The following is a 19918-nucleotide window of genomic DNA, read 5'->3' on the forward strand; positions in this document are numbered from 1 at the left end:
CTGGAGAAGGCAGGATTCTCAGCTAGCCATATGTACTATGTTTTTCAGTAACTAGCTTTTCTCCCTTGCATTGATCAGTAGCAGGAGTCACCTGTGAGTCCCTTCCTTCTGCCATCAGTCACTGTATCCTGTGGTTTAGTGGTTCTCAGTGGGAAGGGCCTGAATATGAGACTCATGGGAAAGCTTTTGAAAGCTTGGTTTCCTGAATACTGGGATGATGAATACAAGCCACAGTGCCTGCTTGCTGGATTTTTTTTTTTAAAGGGTGGAAACCTAGAATATCAAATATCTATTAAATCCTGTCTTAGTTAGGGTTAAATTGCTGTTATAAAACACCATGACCAAAAGCAGCTTGGGGAGGAAAGAGTTTATTTCACTCACCTTCCACATAATAGCTCATCATCAAAAGCAGTGAGGGCAGGAACCTGGAGGCAGGAGCTGATGCAGAAGCCATAGAGTAGTGCTACTTATTGGCTGGCTCCCTATGGCCTGCTCAACCTGCTTTCTTGGATGATTTATTTATTCATTCATTCATTTATTTTGGTTTTTTGTTTTGTTTTGTTTTTTCGAGACAGGGTCTCTCTGTGTAGCCTTGGCTGTCCTGGACTCACTTTGTAGACCAGGCTGGCCTCGAACTCACAGCAATCCACCAGCCTCTGCCTCCCAAGTGCTGGGATTAAAGGCATGTGCCACCACGCCGGGCTTATTTTGTTTTGTTTTTTTTTTTTTTGAGACAAGGATTCTCTGTGTAGCCTTGGCTGTCCTGGACTCACTTTGTAGACCAGACTGGCCTTGAACTTACAGCTACCTGCCTGCCTCTGCCTCCCAAGTGCTGGGAGTAAAGGCGTTCACCACCACTGCCTGGCTCAACCTGCTTTCTTATAGAACCCAGGACTCCCAGGCAAGGAATGGCACCACCTACAATAGTCTGGGCCCTCCCTCATCAATCATTAATTAAGAAAGTGCCTTACTGCCTGTTGGTGACGGCACAACTTTAATCCCAGCACTCAGGAAGCAGAGGCGGGTGGATTGCCTTGAGTTCAAGACCAGCCTAGTCTACAGATTGATTCCAGGACAGCCAGGGCTACACACAGAAAAACTTAGTCTCGAAAAACTGAAACAAAAGGAAGGAAGGAAGGAAGGGCTTTATAGGCTTGCCAATAGCTTGACCTTATGGAGGCATTTTCATAATTGAGGTTCCCTCCTCTCAGATGACTATAATTTGTGTTATGCTGACAAAAACTAGCCAGCATAGACCACTATATATTTAATAATAGCTGCTGGAACCCTGAGTATTCCTCTCAACTGCCCTCCCAACAGTACTGCAGCTTTTGTCTGCTGCCTCCCTGATAAGGTGCCAGCTTGCATTTTCAGCCATAAATACATTGTTATTTTCTTACTGTTTGTTGAACAGATGTTTACTATCCTTGATTCATGAACACTCTATTGTCACACTGAAAGAGTAATTCAGCTCCAGTGAGATGCTTTTTTATTTTAATTGCCAATGAGAAAAGAACGATAGTATGTTCTCAGTACACACTGTAGTGAAATGAAGTGTGTAGAAGATCTAAGATGTTTGTCAGAAATGAAAATTATTCTTGTAGCTCTTAAAATACTATTTTTAAAATAGCCTTTAGAGTAATTTTACTTTTATTTAATTGACATTATTAAAACACATTGAGGATAGAGTAATTTAGTCAGTTAATTATACAGAAAAGTTTACTGCTTGAATTACGAATACTGTGTAAGAATTATGAGTGTAGAGAAAGGAATTGTCTGTATTTGTTAATCTCAAAGCGACTTGTTAGTCTAGCATAATGGTGTAAGTTTATAGTCTCAGCTTCTTAGGAGGCTGTGATGGATCTCTTAAGTCCATGAATTCTGGACCAGTCTGGGTAACATAGTGAGATTTTATCTCAATTTTAAAAGGAGAGAGAAAAATGGACAGGGACATAGCTTAGTCATACAACAGTTGATTGTTATTCATGTGGCCCTTGGATTCAGTCTCTGTTACACACACACACACACACACACACACACACACACACACTGGAGGGGGACAGGAGAGGAGGCAGGCTGACTCTGAACCTGTATGAGTTGGAGCTGGAGTAGCAAAAGGAGGATAGATCACATTTAAAGGAGGAGAATAGAAAGAGTGTGTTTAATTTCTGAACTAAGGAATCAGCTACTGTTACTAAATCTTTTATATTCTGACATTAGATTTTGGATCAGAAACTATGGTTTTTTGTTTTTTTGTTTTTGTTTTTGTTTTTGGTTTTTCGAGACAGGGTTTCTCTGTGTAGCCTTGGCCATCCTGGACTCACTTTGTAGACCAGGCTGGCCTCGAACTCACAGCAATCCACCTGCCTCTGCCTCCTGAGTGCTGGGATTAAAGGCGTGCGCCACCACACCCGGCTAGAAACTATGGTATAATGAAGATGAGTTTCAGCTTAAAAATCTGCTAGTTGGACTGACAAGATGGTTCAGTGGGTAGTGAGGTGCCGACTGCTCCAAGTGCGACAACGTGTGTTCCATCCCTGGGAGGCACATGGTAGAAGGAGAGAACCTTTTCTGAAAGTTGTCCTCTGATGTACATGTAAACCCCATACATGCACATACAAATATATTTGGCACTTGTAGTTTGAACAGATAGCTGAGAAAATGTCTCGGGAGAAAGGAAGGATTGGCCTGGGGCTGTAGTTCCGTGGAGTACTTGCTACTTGGAATGACTCCAGTTTGATCCTTCGTGCTGTATGAACCAGATGCAGTGGTGCACACCTGTGTGTTTGGGAAGAAGGGACCCTTGGCTGCATAGCAAAACAACAAGAAAACGATTGATTTTGGCTCAAGGAGCCAGAATATATAGTCCATGATTGGCTGGCTTTCTTATCTCTAGGCCTATGGGGAGGAAGATGATCATGGAGGAAGGGTGTGGTAGAACAGAGCTGCTCCTCTCCCTGTGGCCTGTAAGAAAACAGATTGACAGACAAGAGGAGGCTGGGGACATGTTATATCTTCTTTATAACCTGCTTGTAACCTGCTTCCTCTAATAAGGCCCCACCTCCAAAAGTTTCCACCAGCTTCCAGTAATGCCATAAAATTATAAATTAATCATCAGAACCATCATAATCTTCTCATCTTTCCATAGCACCACCAGCTCGCACCATGACTTGAACATGGGAGCCTCTTAGGGATACTTCCTATACAAACTGTAGCAAACCGTCTGTCTGTGTGATTTTAGGTAATCTATTTAACCTAAGTGGGTTTCAACTGTTAAGTAGCATGCTATTATAAATAGCTAGACTTTTGAGATGATGAGTGTGAGAAACTTACCTCATCTATAGAAACTAACAAATACTCAGTGTGTTTTTTACCCACACACAGCTTACCCTGTGCCGGTACTCTAAACACTGCCTTGCCCATATTTTCTTCACTCCTGTAGTCCTCTGCTACAATTGGAACATCTGTTTTTAGCACATAATTATTTTATTTCTGCCAGCCAAGGTTGTCTCCTTGTCAAATTTTTAGCCCTTGGCCCTACTTTATTTTTATAATCTGGACTCCAAAGTCTTTCATTACTTCATTTCATTATCCCCTAATGCTTTAATTGTGGTAGACATTCCTAAAATCCCAGCACCCTTCCAGGCAGAGGCAGGCTGATCGGTTCAAGGCCAGCTTGGTCTACATAGTTAGTTCCAAGACAGCCAGGGTTATGTAAAGAAACCTTGTCTCAATTCCCCACCCCACCACACAGCCAAAAATAATAGTCTTTTGAAAAGGCTAGTGCCTCGGGAAACGTTTTACTGGTAAAAGTGCTTGCTGTTCAAGCCTGATGGCCTGAGTTTGAATCTCCAGAGCCCATGTATAAGCTGGATGTACAGACTGGAGAGATGGTGCAGCTGTCAGGAGCACTTGGAGCTCTTCCAGAGGACCTGACGTTCCCAGCACCCATGTCAGGTGGCCCACAGCTGCCCAAGAAGAATTCCAGAGCATGTGTTGTCTCAGGCCTCTGTAGGCACCTGCACTCACATGTACATTCCCGTGCTCACACTCACATACCCTACACATAATTGAAAATAGTGAAAACTATATCTTTTTAAAAAAATATTTATTTATTATTATGTATACAGTGCTCTGCCTGCATGTACATCTGCAGGCCAGAAGAGGGCATCATATCACATTATAGATGGTTGTGAGCCACCATGTGGTTGCTGGGAATTGAACTCAAGACCTCTGGAGGAGCAGTCAATGCCCTTAACTTCTGAGCCATCTCTCCAGGCCCCAAAAATACATCTTTTAAAAAAGCTGTACTTACGGGTAATCTCACCAAATTAATAGTCCCACCAGCTGGGGTAGGGATAAAAAGCACATATGTATATACAAAAATATTACTGTTTTGTGGCCTTGAATTTGTTTTTTAGCTGAAAGTAACCTTGAACTACAGATCTTCCTACTTCAACTTTCCAGGTGCTGAGATTATAGACATGTGGCATCACCCTTTCTCTCACATTTGTGTGTGTGTGTGTGTGTGTGTGTGTGTGTGTGTGTGTGTATTTGTGTACACTATGGAGTATTACTAAAGTACCTAACCTTACTAGGCACACACCCATATCATTGAGGACAGTCATGTAAGTTGCCCAGGTGTTGCTGTTACTTTAAAAGTATAGCCTAAATAAGTTTATTATTAGGCTTATAATTATTATGGCGGTATTATCTCCCATCCATAATTCCATAAATACTTACCTTTGGCTGCTTTCCTCCATCCACACAGTTCTGGCCATCTCCATACTAACCCATCCTGGCGGCTCTGCTTCTCTCCTCCAATACCTGCCCTCTTCCTGGATCCCTCTCTCCCAAAGCCTGCAAACTTTGGCCACACCTACCCCATTCTGCCCTGTCCAGGTTTAGGCCTTTTAATCAGCCAATCAGGAACAATTTCTTAGGCAAGGTTACAAAGGTCATTTTGAGGTATGTGAGTGTGAGTGTCTGCTTATAGAAGACAGCAGGGGGCGGGTAATTAGCAATCAAATACAAAGCACCAGTCCATGCCTCAACACCCAGGCAAGCCTTGAACCACATAGCTACTATCTTGGTTTCTGGATTACATACAGTCTTGTAGCACAGGTCCACTTTTCTTTTCTCTTCTTTCTTTTCTTTTATTTTCTTTTCTCTTAAAAAAATATGGAACGCTTTACGAATTTGCGTGTCATCCTTCTCTGTATCGTTCCAATTTTAGTATATGTGCTGCCGAAGCAAGCACAGGTCTAGCTTTCTTCTTTCTCTTTTATTGCAAAATATTTTGGGGAAATGTGTTATATTTTATTCTATAAAGATGTTGATAGTTATTCAGGAAGAAGTTATTAGAGGGACTAGAGAAATGGCTCAACAGCTAAGAACTCTTGCTTCTCTTCCAGAAGACTTGAGGTTGGTTCCCAGTACTCATATCAGGAGACTCACAACCAACTGTGTTCCATAGGGTATCCAACGTCTCTGGCCTCAGGCACCTGTACCCATGTGCACATACCTACAACGCACATACACACACTTGCGTGTAATTTAAAATAATAAGCTTTTTGAAAATGTTTTTAGAAATTTAAATCTTGTATTTGTTTTTGTTTTCTTTTCAAAGATGTATTTATTATTATACAGTGTTCTGTCTGCATGTACACACCAGAAGAGGGTGCCAGATCTCATTATAGATGGTTGTGAGCCACGATGTGGTTGCTGGGAATTGAACTCAGGATCTTTGGAAGAACAGACAGTGCTCTTAACCTCTGAGCCATCTCTCCAGCCCCAAAATTTATTTTTTGTTTTTTGTAAGGATAGGTACATCAGTTCCAGTGACAGTTGTAACAAATTTACAAAAACTGGTGCCTTAAAACATAGGTGGTCCAGGCCAGACATGGAAGTACACACCTTTAATCCCAGACCCTTAATCTGCAGGCAGAGTAGATCTCTTTAAGTTCCAGGCTAGCTTGGTCTACAAAAAGAGTTCCAGGATAGCCAGAGCTGTTAGACAGAGAAACCCTGCCTCAAGAAACAAAACCAAGCCGGGCGTGGTGGCGCACGCCTTTAATCCCAGCACTCGGGAGGCAGAGGCAGGCAGATCGCTGTGAGTTCGAGGCCAGCCTGGTCTACAAAGGTGAGTCCAGGACAGCCAAGGCTACACAGAGAGACCCTGTCTCAAAAACCAAAAAAAAAAAAAAAAAAAAAAGGGGCTAATGACTTTTGCCACCAGTCCTGAACCTGAATTTAGCTCTTGAAATCCACATGATGAGAGAAAGCTGTCCTCTGATCCCACGTGTGTCATGGAACTCCAGTGCACACACATACCCCATAAAAAATAAAATAAATGTTGTTATATTGTTGTGTGTGCAACAAGGCCTCACTATGTAGGTCTAGCTGGCCACTGCCAGCCTTTTGTCCCAAGTGCTCAATGAAAGGCATGAACTTACCAGCCTGGCTACTTTTCTAAAAAACAACACAATTGTATTTCATCATGATTCTAGAGGACAGAATAGCCTAAAATCAGTAACTATTTACTCAAAGTCAACATGTCAATAGGACTAATCTCCTGCGTTGCAAGATATTTGATTCCATTGTGAACCCAGAGACAGTGAACTGAAAAAAACCTGTTTTTTGTTTGGGGTGGCTGAGCCCTACCACTTTTAACCCAAGAGCTTTCTGTTTATTTTAAATAGGTGATTATACTGTGATTTAGCCCTAGCACATGCCATTAATCCAAGAGCTTTCAGTAAACAGGATTAAATAAAGTTGTTGTTGTTTAGATTTTTGAGATACAGTTTCTCTGTGTAGCCCTGGCTGTCTTAGAACTCACTTTGTATACCAGGCTGGCCTTGAGCTCAGAAATCGCCTGCCTCTGCCTCTCGAGTGCTGGAGTTAAAGGCATGTGCTGCCACCACCCAGCTAAAGTTGTTTTTTTGTTTTGTTTTTACTAGACAGAGTTTCTCTGTGTAACAGAGGCCTGGCTGTTTGCTTTGTTGACCAGGCTGTCCTGAAACTCACAGAGATCCTCCTGCCTCTGCCTGGGGAGTGCTGGGATTAAAGACGTGCACAACCACTGCTGGCTAGGAGTAAATAAAATTAACCCTAGGTCAAGAGGTGGGACAAAAAACCAGATATGAACATGGGGGAAAACAGAGAGATGCAGAGGAAGTAGAAAAGAGGGACATTGTATTGAAGGGTATTTAAGACATGATGGAAAGAAAAAGGACTTTTTCCTTTTGGGACCACAGCTGAGTAGGATGGTCAGCTGGGTGCTTTCTTTGCCTTTCTGAGCTATTGGGTTTTCACTCCAGCACCTGACTCTTGAGTCTTTTTTGTTAAAAAGGATTTTTATACAAAACAATGCTTCTGTGTCTCTAGAAAATAGTTTTATTTCTTTAAATTTGTTTTTTATTTAAAAACTTTTATTTGTATATAGATGAGTGCAGTGCTTGCAGAGGGTAGAGACATCGGATAGATCTTTGGAGCTGGATTTACAGGCAGTGTTAGCTACCCTCTGTGGGTGCTGCAAACTGAACTGAGGTCTTCTGCAAGTGTCATGCACACTCTTATCCACTGAGATATCACTCTAGCCTTGTAGTGTGTTTTGCTTTGTTTGTTTTGCTTTCTTGCTAAGGTCCTACTATGTAGCTCTGACTGTCCTGGAAGTCACTATGTAGACCTCAACTGACAGATCTGCCTGTCCCTGCCTCGTGCAGGATTTAAGGGTGTGCACTACTGTCCAGCTTCTTAGTGTCAGTTGGCTGCGGATATTTCTTTGTGTAGTATCATAACAGCAGTCTTGGCATGGCCTTCTGCCTGTATGTATCAAGTCTCCTCTGCTTTGTGTGTTTATGCTTGAATTTTTAAAATTCCTTTTTGAAAGTCAGAGCCAAAATGTATTCAAAGTTCACAATTTCATTAGAGTTTAAAAGGAAAGGCCAGGGAGGCAAGCTGTAAATCTCAAAGCTTCCTGAAGGAGCAGGGTAGAGAAGGGAAGGGATGTGGCTTACTTAAGCCTGCAGGAAGAGCAGCTTTGCAAAAGATAAGGAAGTCCTAAGTACCAAAAACAAACTACAGCAAAACCCATAAGTTCTGATCAGCATCTGAAAGAGACAGACAGAACAAAAGAAAAAAGACAAGTTGCATTTTTTTTTCTTTTGGTCAGGACTCAGAAAGATGTGCAGATCCAGCCCAACATCATGGCAACTCACAGGGACTGCCCCCTGCTGCTGTGAAGTACTTGTAGTCTGCCTCTGAGCTGCACCCTCAGTCCACCTCACACGGCAGAAACTGTTTTGTGGTGATGGCTGGGTTATAATAGTCACAGGCCCCAGGGTTACGATGTCAATCTCACTGGGGTGGGGCACATTTTTTTCAGCTCACCAGAGTGCCATGTAATTTTACTTGCTAAATTGTAAGATTTCTAAAGTATTCTGTACTGTTTCAGTGCCTGAGGTCACAGAATTGTAGAAAAGACCAAGACCGTTCCCACACTAAAACTTCCTGAGTGAACCAAAATGCCAAATTAGGAAATTTGTATTGAAATTTTTCTGTTTGGGTGGGTGGTTGTGTGGAATTCAGAAGCTAACTTGCTAGAGTTGAATCATTCCACTGGTGGGTTCTGGGAATCAAACTCAAGTTGATAGGCTTGCATATTAAGTGCCTTTACCCACCCCACAGAGCCATCGTGCCAGCATGGAAATTTATACTTTGTAGGCTGGGGGGGGTGGGGAATTAGGGTAGATAAGTTGGTTGTGCTGTATTTTGGAAATATTGATAATATGCTTAGAATGAAATAGGAAGGCTGGGGTAACTGGTTACATGTGTGTGAGTGATACTAAGACTTGTTGCAATTCCAAGGAGTGGCCCTCAGGAAGCTTAGCAGGCTACCAAGAAGAGACTTGATACCCTATGAGCATATACAGGGGGAGGAGGTTCCCCCCAGTCACAGTCATAGGGGAGGGGAGTATGGGGTAAGAAGGAGGGAGGGAGGAATGGGAGGATACAAGGGAGGGGATAACAATTGAGATGTAATATGAATTAAGAAAAAATGATAATTAAGAAAAAAAGAAAGACTATTGTATGTATGAAAGATATCTATACAAATTAAAATGCTGTATTGACCATAAAAAAAAAAGACTTGTTGTAATTAATTGTATGGCCTAGGAAGCTGATACAATGAGACTGTAGTGTATTTTAAAGCTGCAAGCACTAAGCTGGGCAGTATGTAGTTTGTCTGGTTTTCTTTCAGTTAACACAGTGCTGTCGAAGTGTATCATGCTATCCCACTATTGCTTTTTATTAACAAATAGTGTTTCCCTGTATGCATTTCTAACAATTGTAGCCATTTACCAACTGGATTTTGAGATGGTCGCAGTTTTTGTGAGTAAAACGTCAGAGAATGTTTAGGTACACACAGATCTTCACGTTTCCCCTTTAGCAAGCTTGTTTGTTGGAAAATGACATCACCCAGATTTGGGGTTCATGGTAACCTGAACTGAGGTGACAGCAGGGTGAGAAAGACACTAACTGATCTGGGTCTACATTGGCTTAGCTTTTGCTTTCCAAATGACCCGAGGCAAGTCAGCTAACTTACATGAAACTGCTTTTGCTCAGCTGTTGGAAGAGTGACATCCAGCACTGAGTTGTTGCTGTGATTAAATGAGTTGACTTGGGAAAGTGTCTTTCCTGAACGTTAAACATTACCCTCTTGCCATCGTCTTCTTGAGGTACGTCACACAAACATTGCTACCTAGCCTAACTTCCCAGGCATTTTCTTGAGGTGATATTTCTTCGGTCAAACTATTTTACATAGTGGCTGTGTCCTCATATTCCCATGGACAGCATAAGAAGGTTTAACTAATCTTTCCTGTGCACGCATTTAAATTTTTTGTATGTTTGGTTTTTTTCCTCCTTTTTTTGTTTGTTTCCCAAATATTTCTCTGCTTTGAAGTATGTTAAAAATTCGCCCCGTCCCCTTTTTTCTGGGTTGTCTGATTAAACCACAAGTTTATTTTCCCAACTTATTTATTATGTATGCCTTGTTTTGCCTGCTTGTACACCTGCACACCAGAAGAGGGCACCAGATCTCATTATAGATGGTTATCAACCCCCATGTGGTTGCTGGGAATTGAACTCAGGACCCTCAGAAGAACAGTCACCTCTCCAGCCCCAAGCTACAAGTTTTTATTGATTTTTTAACAATCTGTGACAACTTGCATTTTCTTGTGTCTTTTGAAGGAACTTTAACAAAGAAGTCCAAAAAATAGAGGCCAGATTATCATTTTGTCTGTAATTAAATTATAATTATAAAATGTTTAGTTTTACATCCTGCTTACTTAGTTCTTTTTTACATTTTTGTATATGTGTGTCTGTCTGTATGTGTTAGTATGCACATGTTTGAGTTCATGTGGCATATGAGATTACAAGTCAAAGGACAACCCAAGGGAATTGATTCTTTCCTTCTTAACGCAGTGAGCCATCTCACTGGCATGTGTCCTGGAACCTGCTCTGTACTCCAGGCTGGCCTCGAACTCATGGAGATCTGCCTGCTTCTGTCTCCTGAGTGCTGGGATTAAAGACTTGCACCATCACCTGAGAGGCAAATGTCTCATTGAATTTGTGAGGCTCCTGTTTGAGCTTCTCAGGTAGTGGTGCACTTTTTTTTTTCAGTTGCATTTTTTGTTTTGTTTTCAAAACAGGGTTTTCCTGTTGTAGCCTTGGCTGTCCTGGACTTACTTTGTGGACCCGGCCGACCTCAAACTCAGAGACATCCACCTGCCTCTGCCTCCCAAGCGCTGGGACTAAAGGCTTGCGCCACCACATCCGGCCTCAGTTGCATGTTTTACTATTTGTGTGTGAGTCTGTGTAGGCACATGCAGGTCACAGTGGGTGTGGTGAAAGTCAGAGGATATCTTCAGGAGTCAGTTCTTCCCTCCTGTCATGTGGGCCCTAGGGATTGATCTCAGGTCCTCAGGCTTGGCAGCAAGTGCTTTTATTTGCTGAGCCATCTTCCTAGCCCACAAAGTCATATTTGATTCTCTCAGATTATGCAGAAACAGTAGACCACATGGCTAGGGAGTGGGGAATGTGATTTGCCATGCACCTGCCATATAAACTTTCTTTGCTTTCCTTGCAGAGGAGGTGGCCAAGTTGGAGAAGCATTTGATGCTTCTAAGACAAGAGTATGTCAAGCTGCAGAAGAAACTGGCAGAGACGGAGAAAAGATGCACACTTTTGGCTGCACAAGCAAACAAGGAGAATAGCAGTGATTCCTTCATCAGCCGCTTGCTGGCCATAGTGGCAGGTCTTTATGAGCAGGAGCAGTACAGGTGAGCTTCTGTGTTGAATTTATTTTTATACAACTGTGTTTGTTTCTCTTAGCTTATTTCTTAACCCGGCTACCACACAAATAATTGAGACTCTTTTATAATACAAGGCTTCACAACACAATCTGAGCAATTTAAGTCTGTTCTTAACCTTCTAAGCTATTTTGTCTTACTCCCAGCGATACTTGCGATTTTGTAGCTTTCCTCCTCAACTTCCTTTGCCCTCTCCGAGTGGCTCCTTCTCTAACTCCTCCCTGGGCTGCCAGGAAGTCCAGCCCTACTCTCTGCCCGGCTCATCTTTTGGCTGTAGGCTGTTTAATTGACATAACAAAGGGACAACTGAGGAAGGAGGCTCCACAACATTTAGACAGAAAATCAGAATTTAAACTACACAATAACCTTATGCCTATACTTCCGGAACCAGAAGCTGGACCTTTGCTTCATCTCTGGCCACATTACAGTGTCTTCTCATTCTCTCTTGTTTTGTACCCCTCAGAATTGAAACAGGGTTTTGTATATGCTAGGCACGTGCTGTGTTGTGCTGCTGAGTGGTATCCTCAGGTCTTTTTTTCACCTTGTTCTCAGACAGTCTCACTCAGTTGGCCAGGCTGCCATTGAACTTGTGATTTCCCTTGTTTGAGCCTTTCAGGTAGACAGAATTAGACCTGTCCACACTTCCAGGTCTGCTCTCGATCATTTTCTTCCCAAATTCACTTCTCTCTAGTCACTTTATCAATTATAATATAATGATAATCTAGTTATTATCAGCAGCGAACCAGGTGTGGAGGCTCAAACTTGAAATCTCAGTACTGAGGGGACTAAGAGGATTATCATGAGTTTGAGATCAGCTTCAACTACACAGTGAGGTCTAGTCTAAGTGTAGGCTATGTTAAACTGAGTCCTTAATTTCACATAAACAAAAATAAGAGCTGGGCTGATATCAGTAAGATACATAAGAACTTGAGCTTGATCCCGAGAACCCATGTGACAAAAATCTGAATCTGATGACAGCCATTTACAATCCTAGTACTAGGAGGGCAGAGACAGGCAGACCCTGGGGCTCACTGCCCAGCAAGAGTAGCCTAAGTGGGTGTGTTCCAGGCCAGTGACAGACCCAGTTAACAGGTAGCTAGCAACTGAGGAATGCTACCAAAGGTGGTCCTCCTGCTTCTGCATGCTTACCTGTGCCCTCATACACAGAAACACCAAATCAATAAAAAAGATTAGCAGTGTCTTTGTCTGTTAGAAGCCATGTAGGCTACTTACAGGCTCTTTGCCTTCAACGATGACTCTTTAGGTTCCTGATCTACAAAAGGGGATGATCAGTACTACCCATTTTAGGGCAATTTTAGGTTAAATTGAGTCATAGATGTTAAACACTTAGAACAGCAGCCACATACCAAGGATTGGTTGTTAGCAGTGCTATTTATTCATTTATTTTGTTTGAGATAGAGTCTCATTATATAGCCCTGGTGGGCTTAGGACCTTCTGTGTAGATCAGGTTGGACTTGTACTCGGAGATCTTCCTCCTTCCCGATTATTGGAATTAAAGGCATGTTCTACTATATCTAGCTATTTATTTATTTTTGAGAAGATCTTCTGTAGCCCAGGATGGCCCTGAACTTGGCTTGATCAAGGATAATCTTGAATTTTGATCCTCTTCTCTCTGTTTCTCCAATGTTGCAGTTTCGCTAAATGTCATATGTTGGTACTTTTCTTTGTTGCCCACATGGCAGGCCAAATGGCACAATCCTGTCAGCACAGTGGGTCATCATGATGTTTCGGTTAGTTGCTCATATGTCTTTTTTCCTTAGCATTTGACATTTTAGAGTAAGCGTACATATCTTTTAGGGAACTTCTTTATATGGTGGTTTGCATGAAATATCCCTCCCTCTCTTGTTTGCTTTTTTTTTCTTTTTTTTTTTTCTTTTTTCTTTTTTTTTTTTTTTGAGATGCTACCTTGCTATGTAGCTCAGATTGATTTCAAACTTGTGATCTCAGCATGCTAGATTTTATGATGTGCCACCTAACCCCAGCATCTTTACTTGATAAATAGTTGCGTAATAAACAGCTAGTGTTAGGTCTGAATGTTTCTGATGGAGACAAGAGTCCAGGTATTAGGTTTTGTTTTCTTGACTGCTTTGTGTGAGCCAATTTGCTGCTCATAGTCTCTCTGTTTAACATTGTTTGATGTTATTGTGTAGCAAAGCAATAGCATAGTCTCACAGCTTTATTTGTCCACATTTTTTTACCCTGCTGGTTATTTTGATACATTCTGCATAAGACATTTTATATTTTATATATTGCTATTGATCATGCTTGTAAGTTCACCACAAAAATCCTGTTAGGTGTATTTGAGAGTAGATCATCCCATGGAATTGAGGTAGAAGTTAAAATAGTCCAAGCAATATAGAAGCATGGTCCAGTATATGGAAATTTATTTTTTCTTTTACATTCATGTCAGTAATCATATTCTGTTAGGTAGCAATCCTAGATTACCTAGTTATGATGACAGTTTTCTTTCTGTATCTTTGGATATTTTCCTCATCAGTGATTTGAAGATCAAGGTTGGGTCCAGGCACATCAGTGCTCACAAGTTTGTCCTGGCTGCCCGCAGTGATAGCTGGAGTCTGTCCAACCTGTCTTCCACGGAGGAGCTAGACTTGTCAGGTGAGTCTGACTCATCAGAATATAGAACTAACACTGCACAAGGCCTCTTGGCAAAAGTTATAGTGTGTCACTTTGAAATTTGTGGTGTAATAAAAGTAAGATACTTAGCAATTGATGGGAAGCATGAGCTGCTGAAACAAGTTGTCTCCCTAAATTAGTTGTTCTTTTTTCTTTTAAATTTTATTTTAATGTATGTGTGTGAGTGGTTGGTATGCATTTCTGTCTGTGCATGATATCATGCAGTGCCCAAGGAGGTCAGAAGAGGGTTTCTGATCCCTTGGATCTGGAGTTACAGATGGTCATGATCCACCATGTGGTGCTGAGGATTGAACCCAGGCCTTCTGGTGCTCTTTACCACTAAGCCATCTCTTCAACTTCAGGTTGTTTTTTATGATTATATTCAATCCTTGGATAATGAATCACAAATATTTGAGTATTATGCTCTTAATATTTAGAATATGCAAGTATCTTTCAAAAAGCTTATTTCTTTAAAAAATTATTACTATTATTGTGTGTACACATATGTTTGGAGGTCAGAGAACAGCTTTGTGGAGTTCTGGGGATTGAGCTCTGGTTATGAGGTCTGAGTGGCAAGTGTCTTCACCTGCTGAGTCATCTCGCCAGGCCAGCTGATTTTGGGTTTTGCATGTGGTATATGTTCATGTCTTTGTAGGTGTATGTGCATGTATGTGGAATCCAGAGTTGGTGCCAGGTAACTTCCTCAGTCCTTCTGTGTATTGATTGATTGAAGACAGGGGCTTACCATGGAGCCCTAGCTGGCCTTGAACTCATATGTGCCTCTGCTGCTTGACAACTAGAATTAGAGGTGCACCTCACCTGTAGTATTTTTCTTTAAAACTCTGTGTATGTGTGTGTGTGTCTGTGTGTCTGTGTGTGCGTGTGTGTGTGTGTGTGTGTGTTTAGGTCAGAGATGTGCATGCGAGAGTCAGTTCTCTCTTTCTACCAGGTAGGTTCCAGTTGATTGAACTCAGGTTGCCAGGCTTGGCAGCCAGTGTTTTTACCAGTGAGCCGTCTTTCTGGCCCATAGTAGTTCTCTGTAACACCAAAAAAGGCTGGCAGTATTTAGAATTTTAGTAGGTGTGTACCTGTGTGAAATGGTGAATGTTAATATGTTTCAACATGGAAATTCCACCTCCACCCCATGTCCTGGAACTCTCTGTGGACCAGGCTGATCTCAAACTCAAATATCTACCTGTTTCTGTCTCTTAAGCACTAGGATTAAAGATGTGTATCACCATGCCTAGCTCACTCTGGTAACTTTTTAAAAAAGAATTTATTTCATCTTTTTTTTTTCTTTTATGCTATCTTAATTTTCTTTTTTTTTTATTTCATCTTTTAAAAGTTATTTTTACTTTTTAAATTAGCTGAATATGTGTGTCTGTGTCTACATATAGGTATGTGTATGAGAGTACAGTGGCCTTGGAGGCATCAGATTTCCTTGGAGTTGGAGTAATGGGGTTGTGAGCTACCTGATACAGGTTCTGGGAACCTAACCTGGGTCCTCTGCAGTAATATGTGCTCTTAACTACTGATGCATCACTCCAGCCTGACTTATTTTTAGTATGTATGTATTTGTGAGTTGGTACATGCATGTGTGCATGGGTACCCGAGGAAACAGATCTCCCTGAAGCTGGAGTTAATGTGAGACCTGAGAATCAAACTCAGGTGGTCTACAAAAGCAGTGTATACTCTTAATTGCTAAGCTTTCTCTCCAACTCCAGTATGTATAATCATTTTATGTGTGCATTTCTTTATTTATTTGAAACATCTCACTGTGTAGACCAGGCTGGTCTGGAACTCACAGAATTCCATCTGCTCTGCCTCCCACGTGGCTTGCGCCACCATGCCCAGATACATGTGTATCTCCTAATAGTGTGTAATATACCCTAAACATATGTAGTAAATTTTTGAAAAGAATTTTAATAGGGCCAGAGAGATGGCTCAGTGAGTAAAGGCATTTGCCACCAAACCTAATGACTTGAATTTGATCCCAGGATTCACATGCCAGAAGGAAAGAACTCATCCCTACACTTGCATCATGGCATGTACGCTTATTGTACACATTCACAAGTAAAGTCATTTCAAGAAATATTTTAATAGATATACCAAATTATTTATATTGTTGTCTTATGTTACATGTATTTATAGTTTTGGCTAAATGGGGGAAAGTGCCAGCAGTGCCTAACACTTGAGCAGTGTTGTACAGCAAGAATTGGTGTTCATCTCCTGGATTTAGGAGAATAGATTTTTTATGTTTCTCAGTTTTGTGAGAAGATGATGACGGTTTTCTTTTCTTTTTTGAGACAGGTTTCTCTGTGTAGCCTTGGTTTAAAGCTCTTGATTCTCCCTTGTAAGCACAAATAAATAAACATCAGTGCAGATGCATGTGTGTGCCATTCATACCTAAAATGAAAATACCTGTACGGTAGATCTGTACTGTAAGGCTTCAGTCCATGTGAGTACACTCAGAGCTGTGGCTTTTCTTTTTAAAAGTACAATTTTTTGAAGCCACAAATTACTGACCACCTATAGAATAAAACTAGGATAATTTCTAAGACCCATTTTTTATTATGAACTGTTCTTCACAAAATATATGGTAGTATCTTGACAAGCATGTAGTTTACAAGGATTAGAAAAGATGATAAAAATTTGAAAGTTATTCACATTTGTTAGAAAGATGTTAAGAGTAGGCTACCATCTTTTGATACTTTAGTTATCAACAATGTTGATGCCAGCAGTTGTGAGACTCATGAAATGTACTGTGCATCATCAATGACATCCTAGTCAGAGCTCCATGAGACCCTGCTGTTTTGTGACTCAGTGTATCTCTCTCTCGGTGAATATACTGTCTGCATTTGGAAGGAGGATGTCCTGCAGTCACTCGATGTAGTGCTTTGCTTATTTACAATACTGAAGGTTGCACTCAGGGCCTCGCCCATGCTAGGCAAGCATTCCACCACTGAGCTGTACCTCCACCCTACTTATTTTTTATTTTGAGGTAGAGTGTTGCTATGTTACCCAGGCTGGCTTGGAGCTCACTATACAATTTAGGCTGGTCTTCAGCTTGTCCTCCTCCTCCCTATACTATATAATATGTAGATATTGTATACTCTAGCACTGTCCCGAGTGCTAGGATTATCTGTGTGCACCAGGACCAGGTAGGTGTAATATTCTTTAAATACCATTATGTCAAGGAGGCTTATTTTTCAGTATTTCTGGATATATATTTTTTTCCTTTATGCTATTTTATCAATTCTTTAAAATATAGTGTTGCCATTTACCTTGGGATAAAAATTTTATCTGGGTTGGTGGCATATTCATGTAATCTCAGTACTTAGGAGGCCGAGGTAGGAGGGTTATGAGCTCTAGGCCAACTGGGGCGACCTTGACATAAGCTTGTCTCACAAAACCAAGAGCAAAGCAAAATGAAAAATCTTCACTGTTATTACTAGATTACTGAGGAAGACAAAAGAGTCAGTATTATCTATTCTGCTTCCCCCCTGTCTGGTTGGTTGTTTTAGCAGGCTGTGGTGAATTAATCTGCTTTGAGTACATCAGGTTTTCAGTTCTACTTAACATCACTTCCTTCAAACCCATCCTCCTCATTGTGCATAGTTAGATAGAGGGTTACAGAGTTAGTCTGCTGTTGCATGGCTATTAATAATGTGTTCCTGGCCCTTATTGTAGTTTTCCTTGATAACTAAGAATTGACCAGTCTCTCAGACCCTAGTGAGCATCACAATTACGTAACGGACTTTTCAAGTGCAGACACTGGGTCCATTAAGTCCCAGTTTTCTTCAGTGGGCCTGAGTGGACTTGAGAGTTGAATTCTGTTAGGAGTCTGCTTGCTCAGGACTACTCTTGGAGCACCTTTGTACAGACTGTGACTTTAGCTTGTCTTCTGGGCATCACTCTCTATATTCTGACTAATTAAGAGCTGATTTGATAGAAATGATATTTGTTTGTTTTATTTTTTGAAGCAGCATCAAGTAGTCTAGCTTGGTCTGGAACTCACAATATGTTGTCAAAGATGACCTCGAACTTGGGTCCTTCTGCTTCACAATTGCTAATATAAGTGTGTGCTGCCACACCTGGCTTTATGTCGTTCAGGGATCAACCCAAAGCTTCTTGCATGCTAGACAGTCATTACTAACTGAGCCACATCCTCAGTAATAGTTTAGATGATGATGATGATGATGATGATGATGGTGGTGGTGGTGGTGGTGGTGGTGGTGGTGGTGGTGGTGGTGGTGGTTGTTTAGGGGGTTTTGAGACAGAGTTTTTCAGTGTAGCCGTCCTTGGCTGTCCTGGACTCACCATGCTGGCCTTGAACTCACAGAGATCTGCCTGCCTTTGCCTCCCTGAGAGCTGGGACATGGCACCATGCCCAACTTTAGATATTTTATTTTTTTCAAAGATCTATTTATTTATTACATATACATTATTCCGCCTGCATGTATGCCTGAATGCTAGAAGAGGGCACCAGATCTCATCACAAATGGCTGTGAGCCACCATGTGGTTGCTGGGAATCAAACTCAGGACCTCCAGAAGAGCAGATGATGCTCCCAACCATTGAGCCATTTCTCCAGCTCAGTTTAGACATTTTAAATGATGGGTTTTATAGTAAATATTTCCTTCAAGTAGCTGTATAGTTTTTAACATTAAGAAAGTACAAATAATATATTTACTAAATAAAAAACAAGGTAAGGACTAGCTAAAAGAAAATTTAATTTCATTGATTGATGGATGATCGATAGACAGAGCTACGTGAGTGTATGTTTAGTATGTTTAGATATATATACATATACACAATGGTACATTTATACTCTCAAATATATATAGCAAAAATGAGTTTATAAAATGTATTCCTAGTTTTTTTGTTTGTTTGTTTTTTCAAGACAGGGTTTCTCTGTATAGCCTTGGCTGTCCTGGACTTGCTTTGTAGACCAGGCTCCATGTCCTCTTCTGGTCTCCTGGGGCATCAGGAACGCAGTTTGTGCACAGCCATACATATAGGCAGAACACCCATACACATAAAATAAAGTCTGTCTAATACCCAGTGATTACAAATGAAAAAATAAACTAGGCAGTGCTGGTGTACACCTTTAATCCTAGCACTGAGGAGGCAGAGGCAGGTGGATCTCTGTGAGTTCCAGGACAGCCTGATTTACAGACTTGCTTTGTAGACCAGGCTGGTCTTGAACTCACAGTGATCCACCTGCCTCTGCCTTCTGAGTGCTAGGATTAAAGGCATGCGCTACCACACCCAGCTTAACTGTCACCATTTTTAATGGCTGTATTCTTAGGAGGCATGTGCCAGAGAAGACCACTGGCTTACATTTTTCACTGGGTGTTTGTTTTGGGACACAAGTGCAGTTCCAAGCCTTTCTCGGGGTGGGATTTTAAGCACAAAAACCATATCCTGGGTTAACATCAGTTAGCAAGAATAATTAGTCAGAAGCAGAATTAGAGAAGCCAAAAGGCTAGGTTAATACATTTAGGGATGTTTCCAGATCTATAGGTCTTTGTTTTCATTTTGGTAGGTGTTGCTGTCTACATGCTAGGTTCCAAGGCCTACACAGCACTTCCATCATGGCATCAGTTGTGCTAAGGTCTGAAGGCATACTAAGGTGTGGGGTCTTGTTACATTACATTTCTTTGAGTTAGGTGTACCATAATTTATTTTTCTAACAACAGATTTTTCTTTGTCTAACTAGATGCCAATCCTGAGGTGACAATGACAATGCTTCGCTGGATCTATACGGATGAGTTAGAGTTCAAAGAGGATGATGTGTTCCTGACTGAGTTGATGAAACTGGCCAATCGTTTTCAGCTCCAGCTCCTTAGGGAGAGGCAAGTTACAGCAGATGTGTTCAAGCCCCTGTAAAAG

General features: G+C 41.3%; 1 protein-coding gene across 3 annotated transcripts in view; it reads left to right on the forward strand.

Moving 5' to 3' along the window:
* The window catches only part of ANKFY1 (ankyrin repeat and FYVE domain containing 1), a 64502-nt gene that overhangs the window by 9370 nt on the left and 35214 nt on the right, over positions 1-19918 (forward strand). For all 3 annotated transcript variants that reach the window (XM_084751298.1, XM_084751299.1, XM_084751300.1), the window contains exons 2-4: positions 11147-11339; positions 13888-14006; positions 19746-19881. In XM_084751298.1, coding sequence (XP_084607424.1) covers positions 11147-11339; positions 13888-14006; positions 19746-19881 — 448 coding nt within the window. The remainder of the gene's footprint in view (positions 1-11146; positions 11340-13887; positions 14007-19745; positions 19882-19918) is intronic.

Source organism: Acomys minous (genome assembly GCF_964271855.1).
Source record: "Acomys minous genome assembly, chromosome: 12".
Classification (NCBI taxonomy): Eukaryota; Metazoa; Chordata; class Mammalia; order Rodentia; family Muridae; genus Acomys; species Acomys minous.